This window comes from Strix aluco, chromosome 7 (genome assembly GCF_031877795.1).
Source record: "Strix aluco isolate bStrAlu1 chromosome 7, bStrAlu1.hap1, whole genome shotgun sequence".
Lineage (NCBI taxonomy): Eukaryota > Metazoa > Chordata > Aves > Strigiformes > Strigidae > Strix > Strix aluco.
In genome coordinates this window covers 40,310,821-40,336,299 of record NC_133937.1, presented here as the reverse complement: position 1 = coordinate 40,336,299, position 25,479 = coordinate 40,310,821, and the positions used below count along the sequence as shown (strand labels likewise).

General features: G+C 52.3%; 1 protein-coding gene across 8 annotated transcripts in view; it reads left to right on the top strand.

The window, feature by feature from the left end:
* The first annotated feature begins 20,998 nt into the window (after positions 1-20,998).
* Positions 20,999-25,479, top strand: part of EBF3 (EBF transcription factor 3) — a 121,296-nt gene continuing 116,815 nt past the window's right edge. For 7 of the 8 annotated variants that reach the window (XM_074831544.1, XM_074831541.1, XM_074831538.1 and 4 more), the window contains exons 1-4: positions 20,999-22,830; positions 23,049-23,205; positions 23,612-23,675; positions 24,479-24,534. In XM_074831544.1, the coding sequence (XP_074687645.1) occupies positions 22,697-22,830; positions 23,049-23,205; positions 23,612-23,675; positions 24,479-24,534 (411 nt within the window). In that variant the 5' untranslated portion in view covers positions 20,999-22,696. The remainder of the gene's footprint in view (positions 22,831-23,048; positions 23,206-23,611; positions 23,676-24,478; positions 24,535-25,479) is intronic. The other variant, XM_074831543.1, reaches the window with a different exon arrangement.

Below are 25,479 nucleotides of genomic sequence, written 5' to 3'. Positions count from 1 at the left end.
GTATTATGCAAAACAAAAATATTATCATCCTTATAGCATCCTTCTTGAAAGGCATGCATTTCAAATATCATAAAGAAGTATTGTCATAATGAGGTTAATGACAATAGGGTTTCCAATATCAAAGAGCCAACATGCAGCTGCTTTATAGTATGGAGTGATATAGCACAGAGCTCCATAATGAGAGTAGAGAGTTTTTGGGTTACGCATTTTAATGAGTTTGTAATAAGCAAACTACTACGGAAGCGGTAATTTGCATTTCACAGCACTATTTAGATAGAATACTTTGTTAATACTCACTACATTGAAGCAGGAAAATTAGCCCAACTTCATAAGGATTTAGAGTCTGAACATGCACAGGCCATTGCACAGAAGATTATATGCTTTTAGAGCCAAAAGAAAAGTATTTGGCAATACGCACGGGGAGAGAAAACCGAGGAGAGGAATGCAATACCTGCTCCTTCTCTGACCTGTAGGATAAGCAGAAATAACTGCTGTGTGTTTCGTGTTGCATACGGCTCATGTGATGCCTCAGCTTGCACCTTGCAGTAGCGAAGCTCCTCTGAACGATCTCCAGTGTAGAGCACAAACTAAGTCTGCAATAGCTGTGTGTCCACGAGCACAAATGCTTGTTTTCTGCCCTAAACCCGGCAGCTGCTGCCAAGCCGCTCAGCTCCACCGCTCAGACACTTGACTCATTCCCCACCTCTTGCAGAATGAGTCCAGAAGTTAAAAAACGTCGGAGGTACATGGTGTGCACGTAGAACCCCGTGCTCCGTGGAGCACCGCGCTGCGCTCGTTACAGCTCGTTCGATAAAGAGATGTACCTTAAGAACAATGCATTCATCTATTAATGTTCCTTATGGGAGACATAATCAGCTTCATTAGAAGTCATTATTATGGTAAAACCCTGGAAAAAAAACATCATGTACAAGGAGGCAGCGTGATCAATTAAAAACCTAGAATATGTGACTAATATTGACAGATGTTTACAGAAGCTGCCATGGGGGGTCAGGCGCTCCAGTGGGGTGGCAGCTCCCATGGGCACAGCCCACCCCACACCCACAGCCTTCCCAGGGGCTGGCCAGACCCACCGCAGAGCCAGACACAGTGAGGAGGGCACTTCTATTCCCTAGAAACACGCAACACAAAACATGGGTGCAGCCACCAGACTCCCACAGTCCAGGGAGCACATCCACAGGAACCCCACCACCACAGGAGATGCTGGACCCTGCCCCGGGGCAGCCCCCCTCCATGTACCCCAGCTCCCACTGCTCCAGTCTGCAGAGTTTTTACAGCAAACTGTGCAGAAAATTTCATCTGAAGCCAAAAAATTTTAACATTTGAAGTTGAAAGCTACTAAACATTCTCAGCTGACAATCATTATTTTGTTGGGGGTTTTTTTGGCTTACTCTGAAACCAAACTAACTAACCAACAGTGCCTTTCGCTGTCCTGCCAGCCCCAATTTGTTATGAAAGAGCACAGAACGGGCAGATTGGGGTAGATACATCTTTCCCAGGTCACAAAACTTCTGCCAGGAAAGACTGCACCAGCTCTGCTCTCTGCCATCAGAGACAGCCACGAGAGCATGAGCAGTGGTGGGAGAGAGCCCCCTTGTAAGGTCCCTGCAAAGTCCCAGCACCGGGTATGGCTCACATTGGCATCAACAGCCTCTCGCAGGGTGCAGGGTGCCTTTGGGTTGGTGCCACGATGATTTAGAGCAGTTTGCAGGCAATGCTCCACGTCAAACACCAGGCCAAGCTCTGGTGGCACCATCGCCTTTCCCGAGGCTGAGCATCCTCGCCCCTAAGGCCTGGGAAATTACAGCTTGTGCTTGGTGAGATGTTATTTTTAAGCCTTAACAAACAAGGGCTTGATCTTCTTAAACATTTTGGATCTGCTCCGCTGTACACATTCACAGCTCAACAGCTGACTTTGGTTTTGGGTACAAAAAAGGCGCAATGAAACAAGAATTGGGCTCAGGCAAGAATTCAGCTTGTGACAGCCACTAAAAGCTTTTCGTATTGCATATATCAGTGTAAAAGTTGAGAACTGCTGTTCAACAGGACTAATACATCAGTTGGTGTAAAGTCGATAGCATTGATTTCGGTAGGACCAGGGTTCCACTCGGTTACAAATAGTGGTTCCAGTAAGAGCTGGGTAATGGGGAGCGCTCCAGGACTGCAGGAGCCAACGGCTCCAGGGGAGACTTTCCCATGAGGAACCCAGCAGTGCCAGGACTACAGGCACCAGGGAGAAGGTACCAAATTGTTGCTCATTCTTAAGTGTACTCTATCTTTGACCTCTCAGGAATATTCTCCACAAGCTAATACCTAGAAAAAAAGGCACAAGAACCACAGAGACCTCCTCAGTGCCCAGAATTTTAACAAACACCTACAGGGCTATTAAAGCACATTCATTTGTAGCACTATTACTTGATAATTTATTACTTAAGCAGAAAGAAGCAAAACAAAGTACACAGTAATATGTAGTCTTCAGAAGGAAGAGTGAAAAGGAAGCAGCATCCAGCCAGAGGCTCTGTGGCCAAGAGGCAGCTGCAGGATTGGACCCTCCCCTCCCGCTGCACAGAGACCCAGCTCCTCTTCCTACCTACAAATCTTAATTTCTGTATAACAACCCTGCCCACACTCACAAGTGTCCAGCGTGAGCCCAGCACACCATGCCTGGGTCCTGCTCAGCCCTGGGGCCAGCGGCGGTGGCTGCTGCCCCAAGCAGCTCTCAGCCTCCTGCTCAGCAGCCGCGGTGTGGCAGAAGGCTCCAGTTGTCATTAAGCCTTCACAGAGCCCTTAGCTACATGATCAAATAAAGAGATACGGTAATTTACAGCAGTAAGCTATAATCTCCTCTAAATAAAGAATTATTGCTTCCTCCTTCAGCAAGGACTTCAGAGCGCTGGGCCGGCTCTTCCTTGAAGCACAGCGATATCTCACTTGGGACTCAGCAGAAACACGTAAAAGCAGAGGGTACAATTCAAGAAAATGCTCGAGGAGGGGATGGTTCACCTGGGCACGTTGTGCAGACGCTCACCGCAGAGCGCAGTGTGGTTTCCTCCACCTTAAAACTCTTTTTTCTATAAATCACATCACAACCTGGCAGCATCTTTGCTCTTGCAAAACATCCCCTGACTTCGGCCAGTCCTAGTGCGGCCACACCTGTACAACAGCGTGGGGAAGACTGACATCCCCAATCGCTGGAAAAATAGTAATAAAAGTCAGAAAAGGGGGAATACCAGCCACGCTATGTGCTGAGAAGCTCCTGATGGCAAGTGGGAAGCGTAACCTTTACAGCTTTGTCCCCAACCTGCCGCGTGTGGGTATTATCTGTCACTGCCGCACTTTGTACGGGGGCCAGCCGTCAACGGCAGATCTGAGCGAGCCCTCGCTAAGCCCGCTGTCCGCACGGGTTTAAAAATAGTCCAAGAGAACAACTGTTCCCTGCACCGCCGAGGCGGGGGAGAGCCGTGCGAGGGCAAGGCTTCTCGCCTGGGCAGCTGGAGGAGTCCTGGCACAGGCGTGTGTGCGCTGTGTGTCCAGCCCTCCCAGCCGGGCAGCCTTTGAAAAGGACAGAAATAAGGCAAACGTTCGGTGGCGAGCGCCTAGATGCTGGGAACAAGCCCTGCCCGGCACGCACCCAGGCTGTAGCCACTGGCCCCGGCAGCATTTCTAGTCCTGGAGCCAGGAGCTCAATTACAGAAGTTGAAAACATTTCTCTGAAGAGTTTTAGAGATGAAAAACCACCTTACAAAAAAATAGCCAGTAGATGGCAGGCCTGCAAAGCCTGATAAGATCACACAAGTTCATTTTACTTCAGCAAGAGAGACAGAATGATATTTTAAAGACAAATGTTTTTATACTTTAAGTACCCTAACAGGATCTATTAGTACATCTGTAGAGATATTTTAAAGAGTTATGGCTACAGGATTACAATTAGTGCACCAAACAACCCAGATCAGGAAGATCCATTCAAGTCAAAGCCATTTTACAAAACCAAATAAAGTAGAGCATCTAATAAAGTGCAGATAATTTCTCTACAGCAACATCCAACTCATTTTAGGCATCAGCCAAGTCAATTTAGGACTATTGCCATCAACATGTTTGTTAGATAATAAAGACATATCAGAAGCACAAGCATGTACTAGCGCTGGCTTCCAGCCCCCACAGAAAATAAATGTCCTGTTTCTTCCTTTCATTAGTTTTTCCAGGATGATCAATCCTGCATCTTGCCCAAATCAGTCAGGCACCACCTTCAGCCACGCGCTGTGCCGTATGGATCCCACCGTAACACTCGCAATACAAAATGCCATTTTTAAGCATATCAGGAATTTAGAAAAATTGCTTACACAAGGAATAATCAGAGCTACTCACTCACAGTGGAGCAAACCCAGGGCTGAGCAGCACCGGGCGATGCTCCTGTGTGTAAGGGGCGCAGATGGCCCGAGGACACACATGGACACTTCTCCAGGATTTCTCTTGAATGTTTCAGGACAGAACTTCCTTCCACAGACAGCTTCGCTCTGTGTACTTTTACATTTGCCCGATTTTAAGAACTTTAGGGAAAATCTTACTTTGAATTTAATGGCATTTATAATGCTACTTTTAAAGTCAGTACAGTTGATTGTTGTATCAACTCATTTCATCTTAGTGTGACAATTTATTTTACTTCACTCTTGCTAACTTCTGAGTCAGAGCAGCTCCTTTCCTCTATTTCCCAGCACACCCAGGGGATCTGCAGGAGGGGTTTGCTCGTGAGAGCTTGGCCAGGGCTGGCAGCAGAGGCTGCGACACCGGCAGCGTCCCAGGCTGCTGTCGGTCAGAGTGGCTTGGGGTATCTGCACTCCCCAGCACTGCCAGAGAAGACCCACAATGGGTACTTTGGTTTTCTTACAATGCCCAGAAAAGATATTTCTTGACTTTGGCCTCATCACCATGAAATTATAGCCCTAAGATTACATCCCTGAGGCGTTCCAGCTGTAACGAGCAGATACCGATCTGCATTTGTGGACACAGACTAGAACAAAACTGTTAAGAGCACTGTCATTAGATGGTCAACTCCAAAGTGTTTGAGATGTTCTCCCCATAGCAAGCTCCAGGCATGGGCTCCTACAAACAACTTTTGTTAAGAAACCTTCCCCCCCCCCTTTTTTTTTTTCTCCACCAAAAAGGAAAAGAGCAGCAATTTGCTTTCTGAGTTCCATGTTCCACTTGCCTGTTTTGGGGAGCATTAGTCCACATTTAACCTCTGGATTTGAGCAATCTTTAAGTTTCTGCAGTGGCTCAGGGGGTTTTACCCTGCTTTAGGAGGGCTGGCTGGGGTCGGCAGGTCTACTCTAGCCAGAACCAGCCACATAGAAATCCTCACTTGGCTTTCTAGCAACCCCCTCCCAGCTTCCTATCAGCCTCAAAGTAGGAACTTAGAGCAATTTAACTAAAATATGGTACTTTCTTGTATGCACATGGGCTAGTTCCCTCAGAGTAAGCAACATAATCTTGCACATGATATCACTGTCCAATATTAATGCTGGACAAGAGACTTCTCATGCTCTGATACTCCCAGGCACCCACATCAAGCTGTCCACCTCACCTGCTGCACAGACCCAGAGGTGCTCTGTGCAGTGCAGCACCCATTGCTCCCAAAAGGAGGGTCCCCCCCACCTCTGAGCACCCAGAGGTTCAAGCTGATCCCCATAACAGGACACCTGAGCTCCCACCAGCTTCAGGAAGGCTGGTACATTAAAGCCATCCTGTCAGATTACCACCATGCCCTGCAAATAAATCCAAAAATCAGAGTCCCTACAGACATGCAGCATCCCAAAGCTTAGAGATCATTGCACTTTTAAAGCATCCAAAGTTGATGCATCAATGTTTTCTCAGTTTACTTACCACAAGGAATGTACCAGATGCCCATTCAGCCCACCAGAATGAGAAAATTCTTCTCACTGCCAGAACTGGATCATGCAGAAGCTTCTCTACCTGCACACTTCCTCTGGGGTGCAAGGGAGAACGCACCACCAAGAGCAACCCTTGGCTGAGACAACCCTAAAGGGCTCTCAGCAGGTGGAAGCCACCTAATAAATCCTCGCTGGGATTATTGCACCCACCTGAGCAAACCCTTCTCTTCCTGATGAAGTGACCAGCAGCACCTGGCACAGCCTCTGCCTGGACTAGCTGGGAAGTGAAGGAAACCAAACCCTGATTATTTATTACCCAATCTACCCCTCCACGCCAGAGCATGTGAATTTTGGGGGTGCTCTGTGAGTGTAGGACAGCTGAGGACACATCGCCCCTTCCTATGCATAATGCTCCACACCAGGGAGCTCCTCCAGACACACCGGTGTTCCCTGAACCTCCAGATCAAAATCCTGTCCAGTGACAAAGGAGGAATTACTCGCCCAGCTTGCTCCTAAAAATCCCAAATAAAGGGCCGTTCTGCAGACACAGAGCACCTGTGGAGTGCTTAGTGACCCTGGTGCTGCTGGAAACGCGCTGGCCCCAGCGTGGATGCGGGACTCGGGGTGCACACATGGCCAAGCCTGCACAGATCAGCACGCCCCACACACCCAACTTCACAGGCACATTCACTTTTATCTGGGAAATCCCAGAGAGAAATATGGAAGTGCAACACTGGATGGAACCACTGGAGCCACCACATCATGTCACCCACAATTCCAGGCAACCCTGTAATCGCTGTGTCATTTAAAAAGATTCCCAGGACATTTCTGTGGCTGTAAACCACAGACCCGTCCCCAAGCTCCAGCCCATTTGAGGGTGACCCCAGAGCTATGCCTTGCTGCAGGTGTTGGGGTTGAGCAGCATCAGCCCCGCAGCCCCCCCCAGGCCGGGGACGCATGGGGTGACATCTGGCTGGGCTGAGGGCTCCTGGCACAGGGACATGGGAGTTGGGGGGTCCTGGGGCCCTGCCTCGCTGAAGGGGCGCATGCGGAGTCGTCTGAAACTAATTAACATTACCACTTAGAGTAATTTAAACTTCCAGATTGAATCATTCTGCCTTACAAGTTGGGACCTCACCCGTCCAAGCTCAGCCCGGCGCCGTTGGAGTTGGCAGCAAGGGGCGAGCAGGGCGTTTAATGCACAGGGAGGCTCCGCAGGGCAGAGCTGTGGGCAGAGCAAGGCTCAAACCCCCGGATTTGGTCCATCCATCAGCTGCTGCAACCATGGTCACAACCACTTCACTGCATCGGAGCTCCAGTCAGAGAGGGACCAGGGGGTGCTGATTGCCAGTCGGCTGAACAGGAGCCAGCGGTGTGCCCAGGTGGCCAAGAAGGCCAATGGCATCCTGGCTTGTATCAGCACTAGCGTGGCCAGCAGGGACAGGGAAGGGATCTTACCCCTGGACTCGGCACTGGTGAGGCCGCCCCTCGATGAGTGGGTTCAGTTTTGGGCCCCTCACTCCAAAAAGGCCATTGAATGACTCGAGCGTGTCCAGAGAAGGGCAACGGAGCTGGTGCAGGGTCTGGAGCACAGGTCTGATGGGGAGCGGTGAGGGAACTGGGGGGGTTTAGTCTGGAGAAGAGGAGGCTGAGGGGAGACCTCGTGGCCCTCTACAACTCCCTGAAAGGAGGGTGCAGAGAGGGGGGATGAGTCTCTTGACCCAAGGAACCAGCGCCAGGCCAAGAGGGAATGGCCTCAAGCTGCGCCAGGGCAGGGTCAGACTGGCTCTTAGGAAGGATTTCTTTGCAGAAGGGGTTGTTGGGCGTTGGAATGGGCTGCCCAGGGCAGGGGGGGAGTCCCCATCCCTGGAGGGGTTGAAGAGTCGGGTTGACCCAGCACTGAGGGATCTGGTGGAGTTGGGAACGGTCAGTGTGAGGTTCATGGTTGGACTGGAGGAGCTTCAAGGGCTTTTCCAACCCAGATGATTCTGTGATTCTGTGATTCAGTCACTGCTCAGGCCTTTGGCAGCTCATCCAGTCTGTGCAAGGATCCGAACACCACGAGGAATTCATTGATCAGCAAATCCCCCCGGCCGGGGCAGGCAGGAGCGCGAGGTCCAGGGCCTAACAGTGAAGGTTTGGTCCATTTGTATAGAAAATAAGGAGAATATTGCATCAGTAGGAGCAATTACTCACTGGAAAACGCTTACCCAGAGGTGTTGTGCATTCTCCATTACCTACTTTTTCTTTTTAATCAATATTATATGTTGTGTCCATATTCAAAGAGGACTTCAGTGAAGCCCTGCAGGCTGTTTTATTCCAGGGATCAGGTCTGACGGGCTCAACGATTCATAGAGGATTGCTGAAGCCGTCACGAGGCCTCTGGAAATCGCAGCTCCCAGGATTTAAACATTAAAAGGAAGTGTGCTGTTATGTGTAACAAGTGATTATATGGCACTTAAACAGGAAATCAGATGCTTCTTATACTGCAGTATGTTAGGAAAAGAAACACAGTAATGGGCGAGGTGAGAGGTGGTTAATACTATAATGTTTCCCTGTACGCTACTGGTGGAACCATTCTGGAATATTGCATACAATTCGTAGCATATACATACACGAAAATGTCTCTGAAATATATAACGCTTGCTGAAATGTTGCATGAGGGAGTAAAAGATCACTGTCTGCTACTGTCTGAAAGATGATAAATACCAAGCAAGAAGGCGGCTTTTTTCAGATGATCAAACTTGACATAATTGTGAATAGCAGGATTAGCACGAGATTCAGTGCTTCGCTCAGATTTACAGATGCTACAACCATCTGATTACAAGAGCCTCTCGGCTTTCAATTGAAATAAATATATAATTACTAGGCCTTCCTGAATATTTAGCTTAGTTTGAAAATACAAGCTTTAAAGGAGAAACACCACAGGACAGATAAAGAACATCTTGCAAGTCGTAATTTTTGTCCCTTTATTTTGAGTATCTGAGCTTGTCAAAGAAAGTTTCAAGGTGCTAAAAAACCCAATTAACCTGAAAAATGTGTGCTGTGGGGACGCCATCAAAGCCCCATTGCTGGGATCACCTGAACCAGGGCTGGACAAACCGCTGGGCTCCAGTCTGCCCAGGCAGCCTGGCACTGGCAAAGGCTCTCAAAGTAATAAAATCAGATTTTTTTCCCCCCTCCCATTTATATTATTCTTTTGCTAATTTGAGTTTATCAAGTTAAAATTACAGAATGCCACATAGCCACAGGTGAGCTGTCGGTACCTTTCTCGGGAAGGGCCGTTGATGCTGCTGCTGCTGCTGCTGCTGCTGCTGCTGCTGATGATGATAATGATGATGATGCCTCGAACCCTGTCCCGAGGTGAGCTGGGGTGCCTGGAGCAGCCCAGCCCCAGGCTGGGAGAGAAATACACAGTCTCCCCTCAAAAGAGATGTTTAATTGAAGCAGTGTGAGGGCGGTTGTAAAACCTGACAGGTTTACATCCACATTATAAAGACAGAACAGAAGAGTTCGTCATCCACTCTAATCAATTTTTCCCTTTTTTGTGCATTAAGAGTTCTAGATAAATTGCATCACAGTGTTTTAAATTGCTGAACAGCTTCAGGTGAACTTTACAGGTGTCAGCTGGCATCTATAAACTGTCCAAGAGTCCTATAAAAGACTGTGAAACAAGAGCAAAATTAGGAGATAAATCTATCACTTAAAAAAAAGAAGCCAATGAAGCGTATTTTCAGTGTTACTTTTTACAGAGCACCGGAATGGAGGGTTGCAGGTAGCAAAGATCTGCTGACGCTGCTAATATTCAAGGTGCACTAACGAATTCATTTAGTTATGCCCCAAATTCTTGCTTTCTGGGATCTGTGATGTCATTGTGGCCAGCTTCTGTTCTGTGCTGATATACTGGAACAGGGCGTGGGGGGGTATTTTCAAACACACATATCTTATTTCATGTCTAAATTCCACAGCTATTACACTAAAATAAAAGCAATAAGGTCTTACCTATATCTTCTATAATTTCTATTACTAAAAGAGCAGTTAAATATTTGTGCCTTACAAAAATTGAGCATCTGGTTGCGAAGCAAATTCAGTCAGCCAAACACAACTTCTGCTTGCTAGTAATGCAATGGAGCTAAACAGATTGTGGATATAATTCCACCCAAAACAAAGCAGACAAATAAAAACATGCTAAAATCTATTATTTATTGGGTTCAAAACACATCTAGGCAGGTCTACGAGGTGTTGACACCTGGGACCAGTCATTTTACCTTGGAAGAAACGAAGGCCTGCATCATTTTTTATCTCGTTCCCTGCTTTATTTGCTGTTTGTGCTCAGCCAAAGTTCATTTTTCTCAGAGCTGCTCAAACAGGAGCATTTCATATTTTCATAATTTATGCTGCAAAAATATATAATCTGAAGGGAAGGAAATAGCTGTTTGAATAGCCAGCTATGCCTGGGTGCGCTTTCTGCGTTGGGTTTCCGACTGCAGAAGGCGGCCCCGGAGCTGCCGTGGCTCTGGACCGCGCAGGGGAGGGACGAGGTGTCTGAGCCTCGGGATGTCCAAGCCCCGACAAGCCCCATAATTCCGATACTGGGCACAGAGGGTGAATAGAAGCAAGGGGAAGAAATTATTTTTTTGGCCAGTCCCGTCATTTCTAGCCAAGCTTTTGGCGGGAGGATATAAACCTGTGAGCTCAGGGGTCCCCAAAGCTTTCTCCGGGTTCCCTGCTCGTACTGAGAGATGACGAGCGATTCCCCTTCACAGACACACCTCGGCGTCCCTTCGGGTACCGAGCTACCGCTGGCTGCAGGCACCATCTCACACAGAAATACTCAGAAATATTCCCAATATTTTTACCTTGCAACTTCTCCTTCACATACTTCATGTGCAACTCGGAATGTCAGCTGAGTCACTCAACTAAGATCCAGGTTTGGAAAGAGCCGGTTTATATTTATTATTCGCGGCCTTTGCCAGGACAAGAACACAGTAAGTGCACATAATTGAAGCGGATAACTCCAACTTAGTCTCCCTGCGAGTACATTGCCATGCACATACATCTTGATTAGATCATTTTCCTTTTAAAAAGGAAGTGTTTTTGTAGCGTGGTGTCTAAGATAATTTCCAGCAGAGTCTGCTGGTGGAGTTCTCTGCTAGCAATATTTAAATTCAATATTCTCCTTGCTGTTGTTTATTTTTTTTATAATGCTCACGTTTTCCTCCCTCGTTCCACCTGTCTCCATCAGCAGGTCGCAACACTTTTGCACTAGCAAACAGGCCTGGAGGCAAACATTCCCTGTCGCTGCTATTTTTTGTTTGAATTCCTGATACGGAGGGAGAAGCGGCTGCATTTTCTGCACGCCTGACAGGCCTCTCCGGCTCTTGGGGAAGTTGCTGTGATTTTGGTTGGCGCAGTCCCTGGTGAGCGGCTGCTGCCACATTTTCTCTTGAACTGGTGGCCATGCGATAGGTGACCTCCCACCTCGTGACCCCGCTTCCAGGAGGTCCCCGAGCTGGGGGATTTGAGGCTCTGCACAAAGACAGTTGCTTAAGGAAGGGGCCACCGCTTCAGTCAATGTCCTCTTACATCCCTGACACTTCCCACTAAAGTATTTAACCTCCAGCACTAGAGGAGATGACATTACTTTTTTTTATGGTTTGGAGAGTGTGACCTTTTCTATCACCGTACTTTACTTACTTCCTTTTCTGCGTGGAAAAAAATAACCAGGAGAGATTTGAGCACATAAGGAAAATGATTCTGTGATTACTAAAAACAGCGAGTCTTTACACAAGGTTGTTAAAAATAACTCACAAGCTGATAGTAATCCCCCTTTAAAGGAATGGCTTCATGAATGCACTGGGTCTTGTCTAAAGGGCTGTTGGGTCGTCCCCGAAACGCATTTCCATCAAAGGTGCACCTCACACTCGCATCCTTACGCCGGCGGCGTGTTGAGTCCTTGCACGGAGGAAAAGGGGAGCGGGATTTACTCTGAGGTGTAGGTGCCTCTGGATCAGGACCATGCACGTGCAATCACGGTCCCGTTGCTGACGCAGCGCAGGGACACTCGGGTGCCCCGAGTTCAGCCTCCCCCATCCAAGGCGGGTTTAGCGAGCAGCGAGTGTTTAAGGGTGTATTTTATACGCGTTGAGACACGGTTGCGGCATGTCCACTTGCCAAAAGAGCTGCCAGCGTGTGCTGCCGTGAGGAATACCCTGATTTGGGAGCAGACAAGATGCCCCAGGCTGATGGAAGAGTGAAACTGCAAAGGTAACGTGCTTATACCGTGGGGAAACGTCACCGCTCGCTCTGTAGCATCCCCGCAGAGCTGGAGTCGGGAGTTTCACTGCCTCAGCGCTGAAAGGAGCCATTCGAGCACACTGAAGGCTGGAGGTAAGATTAAAGGAGGAGGAATGAAAACTGCTGATAGAGAGTGCGGTGCACTAAAAAGTGAGCTAAGAATAAAGAGATAAGGAGCACCAAGATGTTGTCACAGTTCTACTCTAATAACTTAAGTAGCTGCCGTTAGACAGCAGTCCCAGAGCACCGTAATTTAATCTAGGAGTGAAAGATGCCAAGAATACATACGGTGTCAAAAGAAAAGGGAGCGCTGCTGGCCTGCGAGCAGCCCTCTGACTCCGGCGGGGCTGTGTCACATCCAGGTGGTCCAGAGCACGTCGAAAAAATATGATTTCAGTGTTTTAAACACCTGACGCTACTCAGTCCCCTACTAGTTTGTATGCACGCTGTTGATTTAAAAGGCTGAAGCATAATCAAGCTTCCTTTTCCGAGGAGCACAATGAGCGCGTGAAAAATATATGATCTTTTTAAAATTTAAAAGGTGGGTTGGTAACGCTCCTCGCCACAGAAGGAGAGTGGCACAATTAATTTTCAAGCCTGGTGCACCGCACAGCTCTTCTGTGGGCCGTAAGAAAAGGCGGCGCTTTGCACGGGGGTTTGAGGGGCAAGGTTGGAAGGGGAGCACCCGCCAGCCCTTTAGAACTATTTTGGATTTTTTATTTTGAATGTTTAGAAAGATTTTGAGGGTACCCATCCACCTTAGTAAGACTCACTCGGCCTCCATGCAAAAAAGGAGTGAAAGCAAATCCCCCTGTTTTTTGACAGAATGCTTCCTGGTTGACGGCGAGGTGCTGGCTCAGGCGGACTCAGCTGGGCTCAGGCCTGGGCCGAGCAGCACTCCCTGTATCTCTGCCTCCCGATTTCATCCATGCTGACTTCACAAAGCCCCCACAGACCTTTTTCTCTTCCCAGTCAGGAACACTTTTTAAAATCTGTGTATTTCTCAGAGTTTTCCAGGCATCAGGTGTATAAACTTCCCTGGAATCAAGCCCCGTGAAGCGGGTTTTCCCAACCCACGCAATCAGTGTGTTGTAAAACAATTAACGTCCAGCTCCTCCAGTCGCCCCCGCAGGACTTCCTCAGGCCACCGTCAGTGATTCCTGCTGGGTCATGGGATCACAGGCCCACCCGGGCCGAGCGTGGAAAGCCTTCCACAAAACACAAGCCGTTGACTCCACCAGCAGCGGGGACGCACCGGGGCACCGAGAGCAGCGCCAGAGTTGTGTTGTCTTTTCTAAACCCAACTTTAAACACCACCAGCACCTCTGGGCAGCCTCTTCCCAAAGCACTTACGCTGGTCTAAGCAGCAGCCGAGCTTGCCTGAGGGGGGGGCAAACACAGCAGAAACAGCCCCGTAAGGGTGCCCTTGCCCATGGCCACTGGCCACCGTCCCCGTGGACGCCCCAGGGCAAGGGTGTGACGGCCTCTTTCTCCTCTCCCGTGGCCAAAAACCATCGCACCCCACGACTCCAAACCGAACTGGTGAGCAGAACAAATGTTACTTGAATTTACAACCAAGGTCAACACTCTTAGGCTTCGTTTTGACAAACGTAGCTCCGTTCCTAAACCGTGGCTTCACTTCACCGCAGGAATCTGCTTGGAAAACGCCACTTTGTTTTCTAAATCCCTTCACATCCCCTAACTGTACATCACTTACAAAGGTGCTGGACCACTAGAAAGCACCCGTGCGGTGGCAGAGAGCTTGCTGAGCCTCCCAGCAGTTATCCCCTCCTCGACGATCAGCCGATACTGCAAGAGTTCTTCCGCTAAAACTGCGCGAGGGAGGGGAAGCGCAGGAATAAAAAAATAAAATCTGTTCTAGGCAGTAGTGTTCTCTGCGCGCCACATTGCCCGTGCGACCACAGGCGTTTCGAAATCAAAGATTAATGTCGCTGAGAAGTTCTTGAAACCTGCCAACATCGCGCCCGGAGTGACAGAGTGCGGGTCGGAGGCGTCAGTTTGAGCTGGAGTGGGTAAATTCTAATAGTTGAGTAATTTTAAAAGGCGCGACCAGCGTCTCTCCAGCGATTCCTCTTTATCTGCCTGTGACCCAAAAACTCAGGAGCCGGGAGTTCACCCCCCTGCAGCCCCGCAGGACAAACTGTTGCGTTTCTAAACCGGTTTGCTCCCAGCATCGACCCCCACCCCCCAGCCCCGGGCGTGCGGCCGCTCCGCGGGACGACGCGCAGGGAGTTTGGGGAAGAGGGGGGGGGGGTGGGTGTGATGATGTTCGCAGTCCCGCGGGGATCCGCGACGGGACGGGGGGAGGTCCGGGTGCTCCCGCCCCCCCCCCCCTTTTTCCCTCCCTCCCTCCCTCCCTCCCCACCCCCCCGGGGCCGCGCCGTCGATTCCGCCCCCGCGGGCGCCCCGCGCCTCCCTCCGCCTCCCGCCCGCGCAACGCGGGGGGGGCGCTTGCGCACTGCTGCGCTCCGCGCACCGCCGTGCCCCCACAGAGCCTCGGCGAGGCTGCGGTGGGTAAGTAGTGTATTAAAGCGCGCAGAGCACACGCACCCTCCTCCGCCGTTCCCCTCCTCAATAAACGCTGCCCTCCGCCCGCGCTGGGGCTTTCCCCAGGAAAACCTCTCCCGGGCCTAATTAAGCCGCGAAAGGTAAGCGCCCGCGTCCGCGGGTCCCGCTCCTGGCGGCGTTCCTGGCTGCGCGCCTCTGCGCGGGGTGCAGGGGGGGGGGGGGGGGGGGGGAGCGGAGGCGGCGCGGGTGGCGGAGCGCCCGCTTACCTGGGACAGGGCGTGCGCGGGAGCCGCCGCCCCTCTGCGCGCCCCTCCGCGCCCCTGCGCACCCTCCTGTGTCCCGCCTCGCGGTTACCTGCCGTCTGCGCGGTTTGGGGGGGTTGGGGTGGGAGGGTGGGGGGGGTGGGAGAGAGGGAGGGAGGGAGGGAGGGTGGCGGGGTTGCTCCGCGTCGGCGGGCCGCGGGCGGAGCGCGGCCGGCGCTGCGCGGCGCTGCGCGGCGCTGCGCGGGGTGTCGGCGGAGCGGCCGAGTCTCCGGGGCACAAAAGCGCGGAGCCGGGCGGTGCCGGAGCCGTCGCGCCGAGGTGCCCGGGCTAAAAGGCAGGAAGCAATTAAAACTCCTCCTTTCGGATTAACAACCAAAAATTGATCGATCTGTCAGGAATACTGTTGATTTATGAAAGGTGCTTATTTCCTTGGTATGGGGAATTTTATGTTCTCTAGGTGAAACTGAGTTCACCCAGCTCCAGAGTAGATTGATGTTTTAATAAAAATAAATAAAGGGAAAAAGCTAGCCTGGTCTTTAGGGACATCAACTCTCAAATCGCGGAGTTAGACTAACAAATCAAACCGCGTTATCTTTACATTTCATATCTTTTAATCTAACGCCTAAAAATTGGAGGCAGCGCCGTAGCCTTGATCAGCCGGAAAGTTGGGACCCGGCGTTTCAAAGTTCAAATAACAAATAATCGATGGTTCATAACCAAAATGGCAGGGAGGGGGAGGTGGGGGGGGGTGGGGGGGGGTGAGGGGGGGTGGGGGAGCGGGCCCGTCGCTTCTGCCGGCGGCGGGGGCCGGGGCCGCGCTGCGCTGCGCGGCCGCCCGCGTAGTGTCCTGTAGATGGCACAACGTCCCCACGCTAGAACCGCGGCCGCCTCCGAGAGGCGGGGGGGGGGGGGATCTGCCGAGGGAAATGTGGAGCTCAGCACTTGTTGTTGTTGTTGAACCCAAACCAGGGCGCGTTTTGTTGTTTTTTTTCGGTTTTGTTGTGTTTTTTGGGTTTTTTTGGTTTTTTTTTTAACCGAAACCTTGGAAATATATTGTCAAATTCCAACCGGAGAGCCCCAGCCTGCCCGCGGGATTTCTGCGCTTTCTCCGGGTTTTGCTGAAAGGGGGGAGCGGAGCGGGAGGGGGAAGGTGTCGGGGAAGCGCGGAGAGGCGCGGAGGCGGCCCGCGGGGGCGCAGGCCGGGCTGGGCGGCAGCCGGGACCCCCGACACGTTTGTCTTTGCGATGTAAATTTCCGCGGGACAAATTGCTTATTAATAATCGAGGAGAGGAGGCACTTTCCTCTTTTCTTTCTTCTTTTCTTTCTCTGTTTTTATTTCTGCATGGCCCCCAGCTATGCTCGGGGCAGCCTCACCGCCCAGCGGTTTTTCCCTTCATTTCAATATCCTAAAGAAAATGCAAATCACCGCGCTGTGGCCTTTTTAAAAAGTTAAATTAGCACCAGCTTTAAGTGACTCCATTAGGGTGGAAAACACCCAAATGGTTAATGTGGGAATAGTTCGCCTTTTTGAGCCCCGCGCACCCCGCTCCGCGGACGGAGGGGGGCTGCGCGCTGGCGGGGAGCCGCACGTCGGGGGGAGACCCCCGGTAAAGCACCCCGGTAGCCGGCCCGCAGCGGGGCTCTGCTTGCAACTCCCCGCATCACCCACCCGTTTTAATTAAGGCTTTAATTATTTAAAAGACCGCCGTGGCTTTGCAGGGGAAACGGGGAGGCAGCGGCGGGCTCGGGGGCACCTTCCCCCCCCACCCCCCTCCCGCCCCCCCCACTCACCCCCACCTGGGACATCCGTGTCCCGCCGCGGGGTGGGGGGGGACGAGCCCCGGCGCTGCCCCCAGCCCCGCGCCCGCGCTTCATCCGCGGCTCTTTGCGTCCGCCGCGACGGAGCGGCCGATGGGCATCCCGGTACCGGCCTGGGGGCACCCACCGCCGGCCCCCTCGGGGCTAAAAGGACTTGACAAAGCGGAAAGTTTGGCCCCGCGAGGGCGGAGGAGGCGGCCCGCTCGCCGTTCCGCGGGGCCAGCGCCCGTTCCGCGCAGCCCCGGCCCCGCAGCGCGGATATTCGGCTCCGCGCCGGCAATAGGATGTTAGCGGCTCCCTCCAGGGCAGCGCGGCGGGGAGAGCCAGCCGTGCCCACGAAAGGGTTAAGCTTTATATTATTCAGTAGAGGTCTTGTTAGGATGTAATCTGCATTTTCTAACTACTGCGTAATAAAAAGTGAGAAGTTTTGAGACACCTTTCTTGATTATACCTTTGGCGATACTTTAGGTTTTACATTTAATTTGCATTTTGTTCTTAGTGAATATTGAAGTCTTGAGTGGAGGATTGAATTTTATTAGGACATCTGGACTGACAATATCAAATCAGACACCAACGTCCCAAAGCATGCTAAAATTTCAGAGTTAATTAGAACGAAGTGTGTTTAATTAAAGCCAATTATAATATCTGAAATTATCTGATCGATCCTTGTTTGTTCAGTTGGACTCAGTTTATATTGTTCTCGCCGCACGGGCAGGACCTGTCCGGCCGCCAACTCCCCGCGGCCCCGGCTGCGCGCCCGCGCCCGTCCCGCGCCCCACCGCGGGGGCGGCTTCCCCTCCGCCAGCCGGCTGCGCGGCTCCGGGATGCCGGGAGGACCCGCGACCCCCCAAAATCCCCCCAAAACCCCCCCAACCCCCGGCCCTGGGGAGCTGGGAAACGGCCCCGCCGGGGAGGGCCGCGCCGTCGGACAACCGGGAGCCGGGAGCAGCCGCGGGGGGTTTCCCCTTCCGAGGAGAAGCTCTGGCTGGACGCACGGCTGCCGGGGCTGGCATTCGGGCACGGGGAAAGTTTAAGCCTTTTTTAAATATTTTTTTTAATTATTTCCCTTTTTAAAAAAAAAATAATAATTCTTGATTTAACAATATTGGGGCGCCGGACGGCGAAAGCGCGCCTGGAGGAGCGCAGGGCCAAGTGCCAGTTTGAGTAAAACACCCCCATACCCACAAGGAGTTTCTTTACTCCCAGGCTGCCGCGCAACCCGGCCGCGGGGCGCGCAAAGGCGCGGGAGAGAGCGCGGACGGCCCGCCGAGGGGCCCCGGGGCGGCCCGGCCCCGACGGCGCCGCTCGAAGGGCCGGGCTAGGGGTAAGGACAGTGTCCCCCCGCCGCTCCCGCCTTGCCCAGCGCCCTGCACCGCCCCCGCGGAGCCGGCTCCCTGCCCCGCGGTGGCCTGCGCGGAGCGGGTCAGCCCTCCTCCGCGCCGGGTGCGCTGGCTGCGCGTCCCCGCCAGGGCAGGCGGGGGGTGCGGGGAGGCGGGGGGGAGTCCCTGCACCTCACCGGTCCCCCCTGGGCCGGTTCTCACTTTTCCGCGGGCGCGGGGTGCTCCGGAATTTGAATTCAAGTAGCGAAATCAGCCCAAAGCGGGTAAAAGATATAAATACCGAAAAAGGCGGGTGAGGGCGGCGGGGGCAGCCCGGGGACCCCAACCCGCGGCGCGGGGCTGCCCTCCCCCAAACTTTGCCCTTTTGGGGGGGGGGGGGGGCTCTGCTAGTGGAGGGGGGGATCGGTGTACCCCAACCCTCCGGTGGCAGCACCCGGCCCTGGCCGCGGGCTCCGCTCCCGGGCTCCGGATCGGCCTCTAACACGGCCGCTGCGGGCGCAGGTTGCGCGGCGCCCCGCGCAAGGGCAGGGCCGGCCTCCCCCGCGGCGCTGCGCCCCCGCGCTAATTACCTCCTCTTCCTCCGCGGTGAATTTACGCCCTGAAGTACGCGCCGGCGGGCAGCCCCCGCCCCGACAGCCGCGCCGCGGTACCCGGGCATCCGCCGCTCGATTGAAAATCCCCGAAAATACAAATTTATCACTCCGCTGCCACGCAGGGAAACAAGAGTTAGCGGAGATTTGTTTCGGTTAAACCGGGCATAAATTACACCCACTGTAAGCGAGCGCGTTAGTAAGGAAGGCGCCTTCGAACAATAAAATTGAAATATGCGCCGTGGCGAGGTTGCGCGGGGCCCGGCGGTGCCCCCCGAGGCAGCGCGGAGCCGGCGGAGGGCAGGGCCGGGGCCGCCGCTCGCCTCTCCCGGCGCAACTTTCCGCGGGGAAAAGTTTTTTTGCGGTGGGAGCCGCTCCCGGGGGTGCGGGGGGGAAGGGGGGGTGTGGGGTGTGTGGGGGGGGGCGCGGAGCGGGACAAGGCGGCCCACGCGGGTCCGCGGCGGAATTCACGGTAAAGTAACTACGAGCTCAAAGTTCTGTGATTTAAAACAATGTGGAATGGGGAGGGGGGGAATGATTAAGATAATAGTCCCGAGGGGGGGAAAAAAAAAAAAAAGTTTAGGAGAATCCTGTAAGGGCGGTGGCAATGAGGCTATCAATTTTATTCCGCGCGCTCCACGTCCAGCGTGTGACTCTGTGTTATTACGCGGGGCGAGGAGGCCGGGGCTCCCCGGGCGTGATTTACCGCGGCCGCGGAGCTCTCCCCGCCCGGGCCGCGACAGGCGGCGGGGCGCCGCGGGGCGCGGGGGGCCGCGGAGCGGGGTTGGGCCGTGGGGCCAGCTGGGCTGTGGCCATCTGACCGGCTCCGCCGTGACATCTGGTAGCCCACTGGTGTGTGGCACGCGAATCGCTTGATGTCGCTATTTAAATGCAAATTTGCGGGGGGATCACTGAAGCCTCACCCCGTAAATTCACACAAAAGGGAGACTTGGCGCGCCGAGCCGGAGGAGGAGGAGGAATAAGGAGGAGGAGGAGGAGGAGGAGGAGGAGGGCCGAGGAGCCGGGAGGGCTCGGGCCGCCCCCGGCAGCCGCGCACACCCCCTGCCCGCCCGGCGCCGGGCCGCGGCCGGGGCCCCGTCGGTTCTCCGGTGCAAGGTGCCGCGGTGCCGGGCCGCCCTCCGGGTCCTGCCCGGTCCTGCCCGGCCCTCCCGGTCCTTCCCCACCCTCCTCGGCCCTCCCGGGGGCTTCCCGGCCTCCCCCGGAGCGGCCCCGGGGGCTCCAGCCGCCGGGCCGGGGGCTGAAGTTGGTGGTGGGGTGGGTGGGGGGTAGGCGGGGTGGGGGGGGGTGGTCGGCCTGGCACTGCGCGGAGAGGTGCGGAGAGGTGCGGAGAGGGCGGGGAGCATCCCGGGCGGGCTGCCGGCAGCTCGCAGGCAGCGGCGGAGTGACACAGACAGACACACACACACACACACACACAAAAAAAAAAAAAAAAAAAAAAGATAAAGTTGGTGAATGATAAAGACCGTATTTTCCACGCTTTGGGTGCAGGACCAGATGATCTAGAAAATGAGCTGAAATAGATTCAGCCTCAGAGCCTGTTGTGAAGAGCAGCTGATTCCCCCATTTCTGGCCAGATGGCTTCTGAACACAGATTTGCATTCATTTTCGCTTAATATCGTCCAAAATAGTGGGGCAGCTGCATTTGTTGTCAAAAAGGTTTAAAACTCCCTTTCTTTCTGGGGCAGGATCGTTACCTTATGTGATGGGCTTATGGAACTTTTTTTTTTTTTTTTTTTTTTTAACCTCCTTAGTCAACAGTATCAGATTTAAAAGGATTTGTTTTAAAACCTTCTAATTTGGTAATCAGATTTAAATCGCCTTGGCGCGTGTAATCTGAATTAAAGATACTGTAAATGATTTTAAGCATTACGCTTTCGTTAGCAGAGGGAAGGACCAACTTCGGCATTGTTCTGGGCATTTTCGGAAATCTGGTACAATTACAGCGTTCTTGGGCAGTTTTACCTTATTTTTCGGAGGGCGGATTTGACGTGCTGGGGGGGAGCGGCACCCCCCAGCCCCCGGCGCCCGCCCCAAGTCCCGAAATGTGTCCGCGCCACCAAAATGCCATTTCCACCCCATTATTTGGGAACTTTGGTTCGCTGGTCCCTCCGCGATAAAAGTGTTTGGTTTTGTAATCTGCTCTACTGTACCTCAAAAGCTCCGGGCTGATTATGAATACAGGAATTTTCTTTTAATTTATCATGAATAGTTTCCATACACTTTGATTTAAGGTTATTAACATTCTATAGACAGTGGCATCTTTAATATGTGGCGATCGCTTCTAAAGACTAATCTCATTACCCTCAAATAGTCATAAAATATGATTTTATTATACTTACGTATTTAATTAGACGGCCAGCAATGTAATGGATTTTGAGATCGGGTAGAGCAACAGCTTTGATAATTCACTTATCTTTGGCAATAGTCATTAACCCCCAACACCAGCAAAATAGATTGCTTTCTAACACATCTTTTTTTTTTTTTTTTTTTTTTTTTCCCCCCCCCCCCTCACCCCTTGGAGAAAGGATCGGGGGTGGGGGTGGGGGTGTGTGTGTGTCCTGATCAGACAAGTCGGACTTTGATTTTCACCGATTAATTACAGTATTAACGCACGGACCTGGGCAGTCACCAAAAAAAAAAAAAAAAAAAAATTAAAAATTTTTAAAAATAAAAAAAAAGGAAGTCCTAACCCACACTGGGCGGAAAAGGCTCGTCACTCGAGGCGGGTATGTATAGATCTATATGGGCAAGGCGGACATATAGCTCTCTGTGCTATGAAGCCTTCCAGTCCCTACCTTTACGCGCCTGCCTGGATCTATAGGGGATGGCGGAGGGGGTGCAGCCTCACGCCGCCCTTTGTCCAGCCCCAACCTCTCCTCCCCTACCCCAAGCCCCCCCCCCGGGGGTCACAGCACCCTGCCCTGCGGCCCACGCGCGGGGTGGGGGGGGTGTGGGGGGGTGTCACCCTCGGAGCCACTTTCAAGAAGATATTGGGGAGCTCGACGGCGCGTTCCTGCCCGGGGTCCTGCGAGGTGTGGGGGGGTGGGGGGGGGTGTGGGGGGGTGGGGACGACCCGGGGCCGGGCAGGAGCGCGGCGACGAGCTCCTGAACCCCCCGCTCCGTATATGGCTCTGAGCCCGCCCCCGTCCACGTCACCAGTGACGCCACCTCTCCCGCGGCGGCGGGGGCCCGGCTCCCGGGGAAGGGCGCGCTCCTCGGGGAGGGAGGGCCGGGCTCTGCGCGCCTCCGTCCATTCCGTGAGACGCCACGGGCCCGCGCCCCGTTCTCCCGTGTGCCCGGGAACACCTCCGCGGTAATCAGCGTGGGTTTTTTTTTTTTTCCCTTCTTTTTTTTTTTTTTTTTTTTTTTTCCTCCTCTTCTTCTCCCCCCCCGTTTATTTGTCTTTTGGAGCAGGAGAGCCTTGCCAGAAAGTGGTCGATTCAGCAGTGTCCTGAAGCTTTTTTTTTTTTTCCGAGGCGGTTTTACTAGGATGACACCACGTTGAGCGCGTCTGCAAAACAACAACAAAAATATTTATTCTTTTACCCCCCTTCCCCCCCCCAAAAAAAAAAAAAAAAAAGCGCAACCTCGCAGTGTCGCCGGCTGCAGTTACACTTTTTCTTTCTTTTTTTTTTTCCCCTTTTTTTTTTTTTTTTTTTTAAACCACCAAACTGGAACGCCATCCAACTCGCTGCACAGAAGTACTCAGTAAATTGTTTATGTCGTGCCAATACAGGACAGATTGAAGAAGGAAGCAAGACTTGAACTGGGCTTTTCTCCTACTGATCACAGGGAGTAAAGTCATCTCTTATATTCCAGTCGCCAAGGAGAGAGAGAGAAAATCAAGCAACAACCAACCCACCCTGTAGCTGACATTTCCCTCAGTTTTAACCCCTTTTGGTTAGGAGCTGGTTTTGCCCAAATTTGTTTTAATGTTTGGGATTCAGGAAAATATACCAAGAGGTGGGACGACCATGAAAGAAGAGCCGCTGGGCAGCGGGATGAATCCTGTCCGCTCCTGGATGCACACCGCTGGGGTAGTGGATGCGAACACGGCCGCCCAAAGGTACGTCTGCCAAATCCTCTCCCGGCGGTTTTCTCCTCCTGTATTTCTCATCCCGGCCGTAAATCCCCCCCCCACACCCCCCCCCCCGCCCGCCCCGTATCAGTTACAGCCTCCCCGCTCCGCTCCGCTCCGCGCTCCCCGCATCCCCCCCGCGGCCGCGGAGCCTGCGCGCCCCTCGGCCGCTTCTCACCCACGCCTTGTCTTGTTTTCTCCCGCAGCGGCGTGGGGCTGGCTCGGGCACATTTCGAGAAACAGCCGCCTTCCAATCTCAGAAAATCCAATTTTTTCCACTTCGTCTTAGCTCTGTACGACAGGCAGGGGCAGCCAGTGGAGATTGAGAGAACAGCTTTTGTGGACTTTGTGGAAAAAGAGAAAGTAAGTCTGCCTGTTATCTTATTTTTTTATTATGATTATTTTTTTTTTTTTAATAAATCCCCATGTTTCAGCGTGATTTCACCGATCACAGATAATTCCCGACTAACGGTGCTCCGGGGGCACCCGGACCACGTGCGGGTCGCCCCGTTATTCCGGCCGCTCCAAACAAAAATCCCGGGTTTCGAAACTTAGGGCCGCGTCCCCGACTTATTTTAACGCCGGGAAAACGGCTAAACATGACATATTTGCACCCAGATAATGACATCATCAGCGCTCCACAAAAGTGACCGTGGGCTGAATTTCTGCAAACTGTTAATCCCGAGCCGCTTCAGGGACGAGAAAAATGTGCGTCAGGAGGAGGGAGATATTTTTCATGCTAAATGTAATTATTTATCGTTGCTTGCAGGAGCCAAACAATGAAAAAACTAACAATGGAATTCATTATAAACTTCAGTTATTGTATAGCAACGGTAAGTTGTCGCTACCTCATTTTTGAACGGGCGTGTACCGCAGAAAAGTCTTACTTTCTTTTTCAAGGCCTTTTGGAAAAGGATATAAAGATTTTGAGATTAAAATTACACGCGTGTAAACACGGCTCTTTCCTTGGCATATAAGGAAAACAAAACATAAACGATCAATAAGTCAATGGTACTTCACATGATTAACCGGTTGGTCTTGAAGTGGAAAGTAAAAAAAGGGGATCGATAGCTGCTCCGGCAGAACATCACTTTCAAGGGACTTTTTTTTTTTTTGTCCCCCCCCCCCCCCCCCCCCAAGTTTTACGAATTAGTGGTAATTCTCGGGACGGGGTGAGCGCAGGGAGCAGGCAGAGCGGGGCCCCGGCCCGGGCGGAGCGGGCTCCCCACGCGTGAGAAAAGCCCGGCGGGGGGGGACAAACACACACACACGCGGTGTTTGCGCGTCCCAGCGCCCACCCCGCCGCCGGGCTGGCGGGGGGCCGGGGGGGGCTGTGGGGCACGGCCCCCAGGCGCCGGGCTCGGGAGGGGACGGGAACGGCTGTCACTGGTGACACCGGTGATTTCTGTTTTTTTTTTTTTTCCTCCCCTCCTTATTTTCATTATTATTATTATTACTATTATTATTTATTATTATTACTACTACTATTATTATTATTATTTTATTTTCAAGCCCGGCGCGAGTGCCGATCCCTGGCCCTTGCAGTTAATTGCCTGACCTCATGCTTTCATTATGTAATTGGGGTGGTTCGCTACTGAAATCCTGACCGGAATTTGTCTCCGCTTTCCCCCCCCAGGAGTCAGGACGGAGCAGGACCTGTACGTTCGCCTCATAGACTCCATGACCAAACAGGTGAGAAACTTTACGCTTTTTCCTAACACGCAAGTTACTAAGTTTGGATTTCGCCCTCGCTCGGGGGGGCAGGGGGGGGTGTTAGACCGGTAGACCGCCCCTACTATTCATTTACCTGAGCGAGCAATTCGGCTGCGTATTGCTGGAGGATATTTAAAAAAGGTGTGTTGTTGCTGTTCGAGGAAGCGTTGGCATCGTTAAATAGTGTCTGTGGCATTAAGTACAACGTCATGTGAACAGATGTTTGATATAATTAATTTAGCAAGGGAGAGAGGAAAAGCAAAAAAAAAAAAAAAAAAAGCCCAACATCAAGTTGCCCAGATTTATTTTTAAACGCACTTTTTCCCCTTTGTAACTTTTTTTTTTTTTTTGGCGATATTTTTCCCGGGTGAGCAGGGGGCAGCCCCTTTCCTTAGGCTCTCCGAAACTGGCCGTGATTAGTCCTTTTCTTTTCGAATGCGACCATCGAGTAACGCGAGACGTTTATTTGGATTTAAAAGTGAAATGTGCCGAGGTGAAAAGTCATCTTGTTCTCCTCTAGTCCATATTCACCTCTCGGCCCCCCATCTCCATAATTCAAACTCCGTGCTCCAGGGGTCACCCAAACCCGTCCATTTCCCTGAGATCAGCTTCTGGTTCTTCCTCAAACCTCTGTCATACCTTGTAAATAACATAATTACAAGCAGTTCCTTATTAAATTATTTAACCTGTCTTGGTCAACTTTCGCGATGATAACTACGTGTTATCAGCATTGCGCCACAGCAATTAAAGACAGAAAGCTTTGGATTTAATCAACTTTTTTCAAAAAAATTTTTCTCCCGGAGAGACATTTCACTATTTTTTTAATTTTTTTTTTTTTTTTTTTTTTTCTCCGAAGGGGGTTGGTGGGGAGGAAGGTGAGAACGGCGAATAATTCACCGCGTTCTGGAAATCAGATACCAGAGA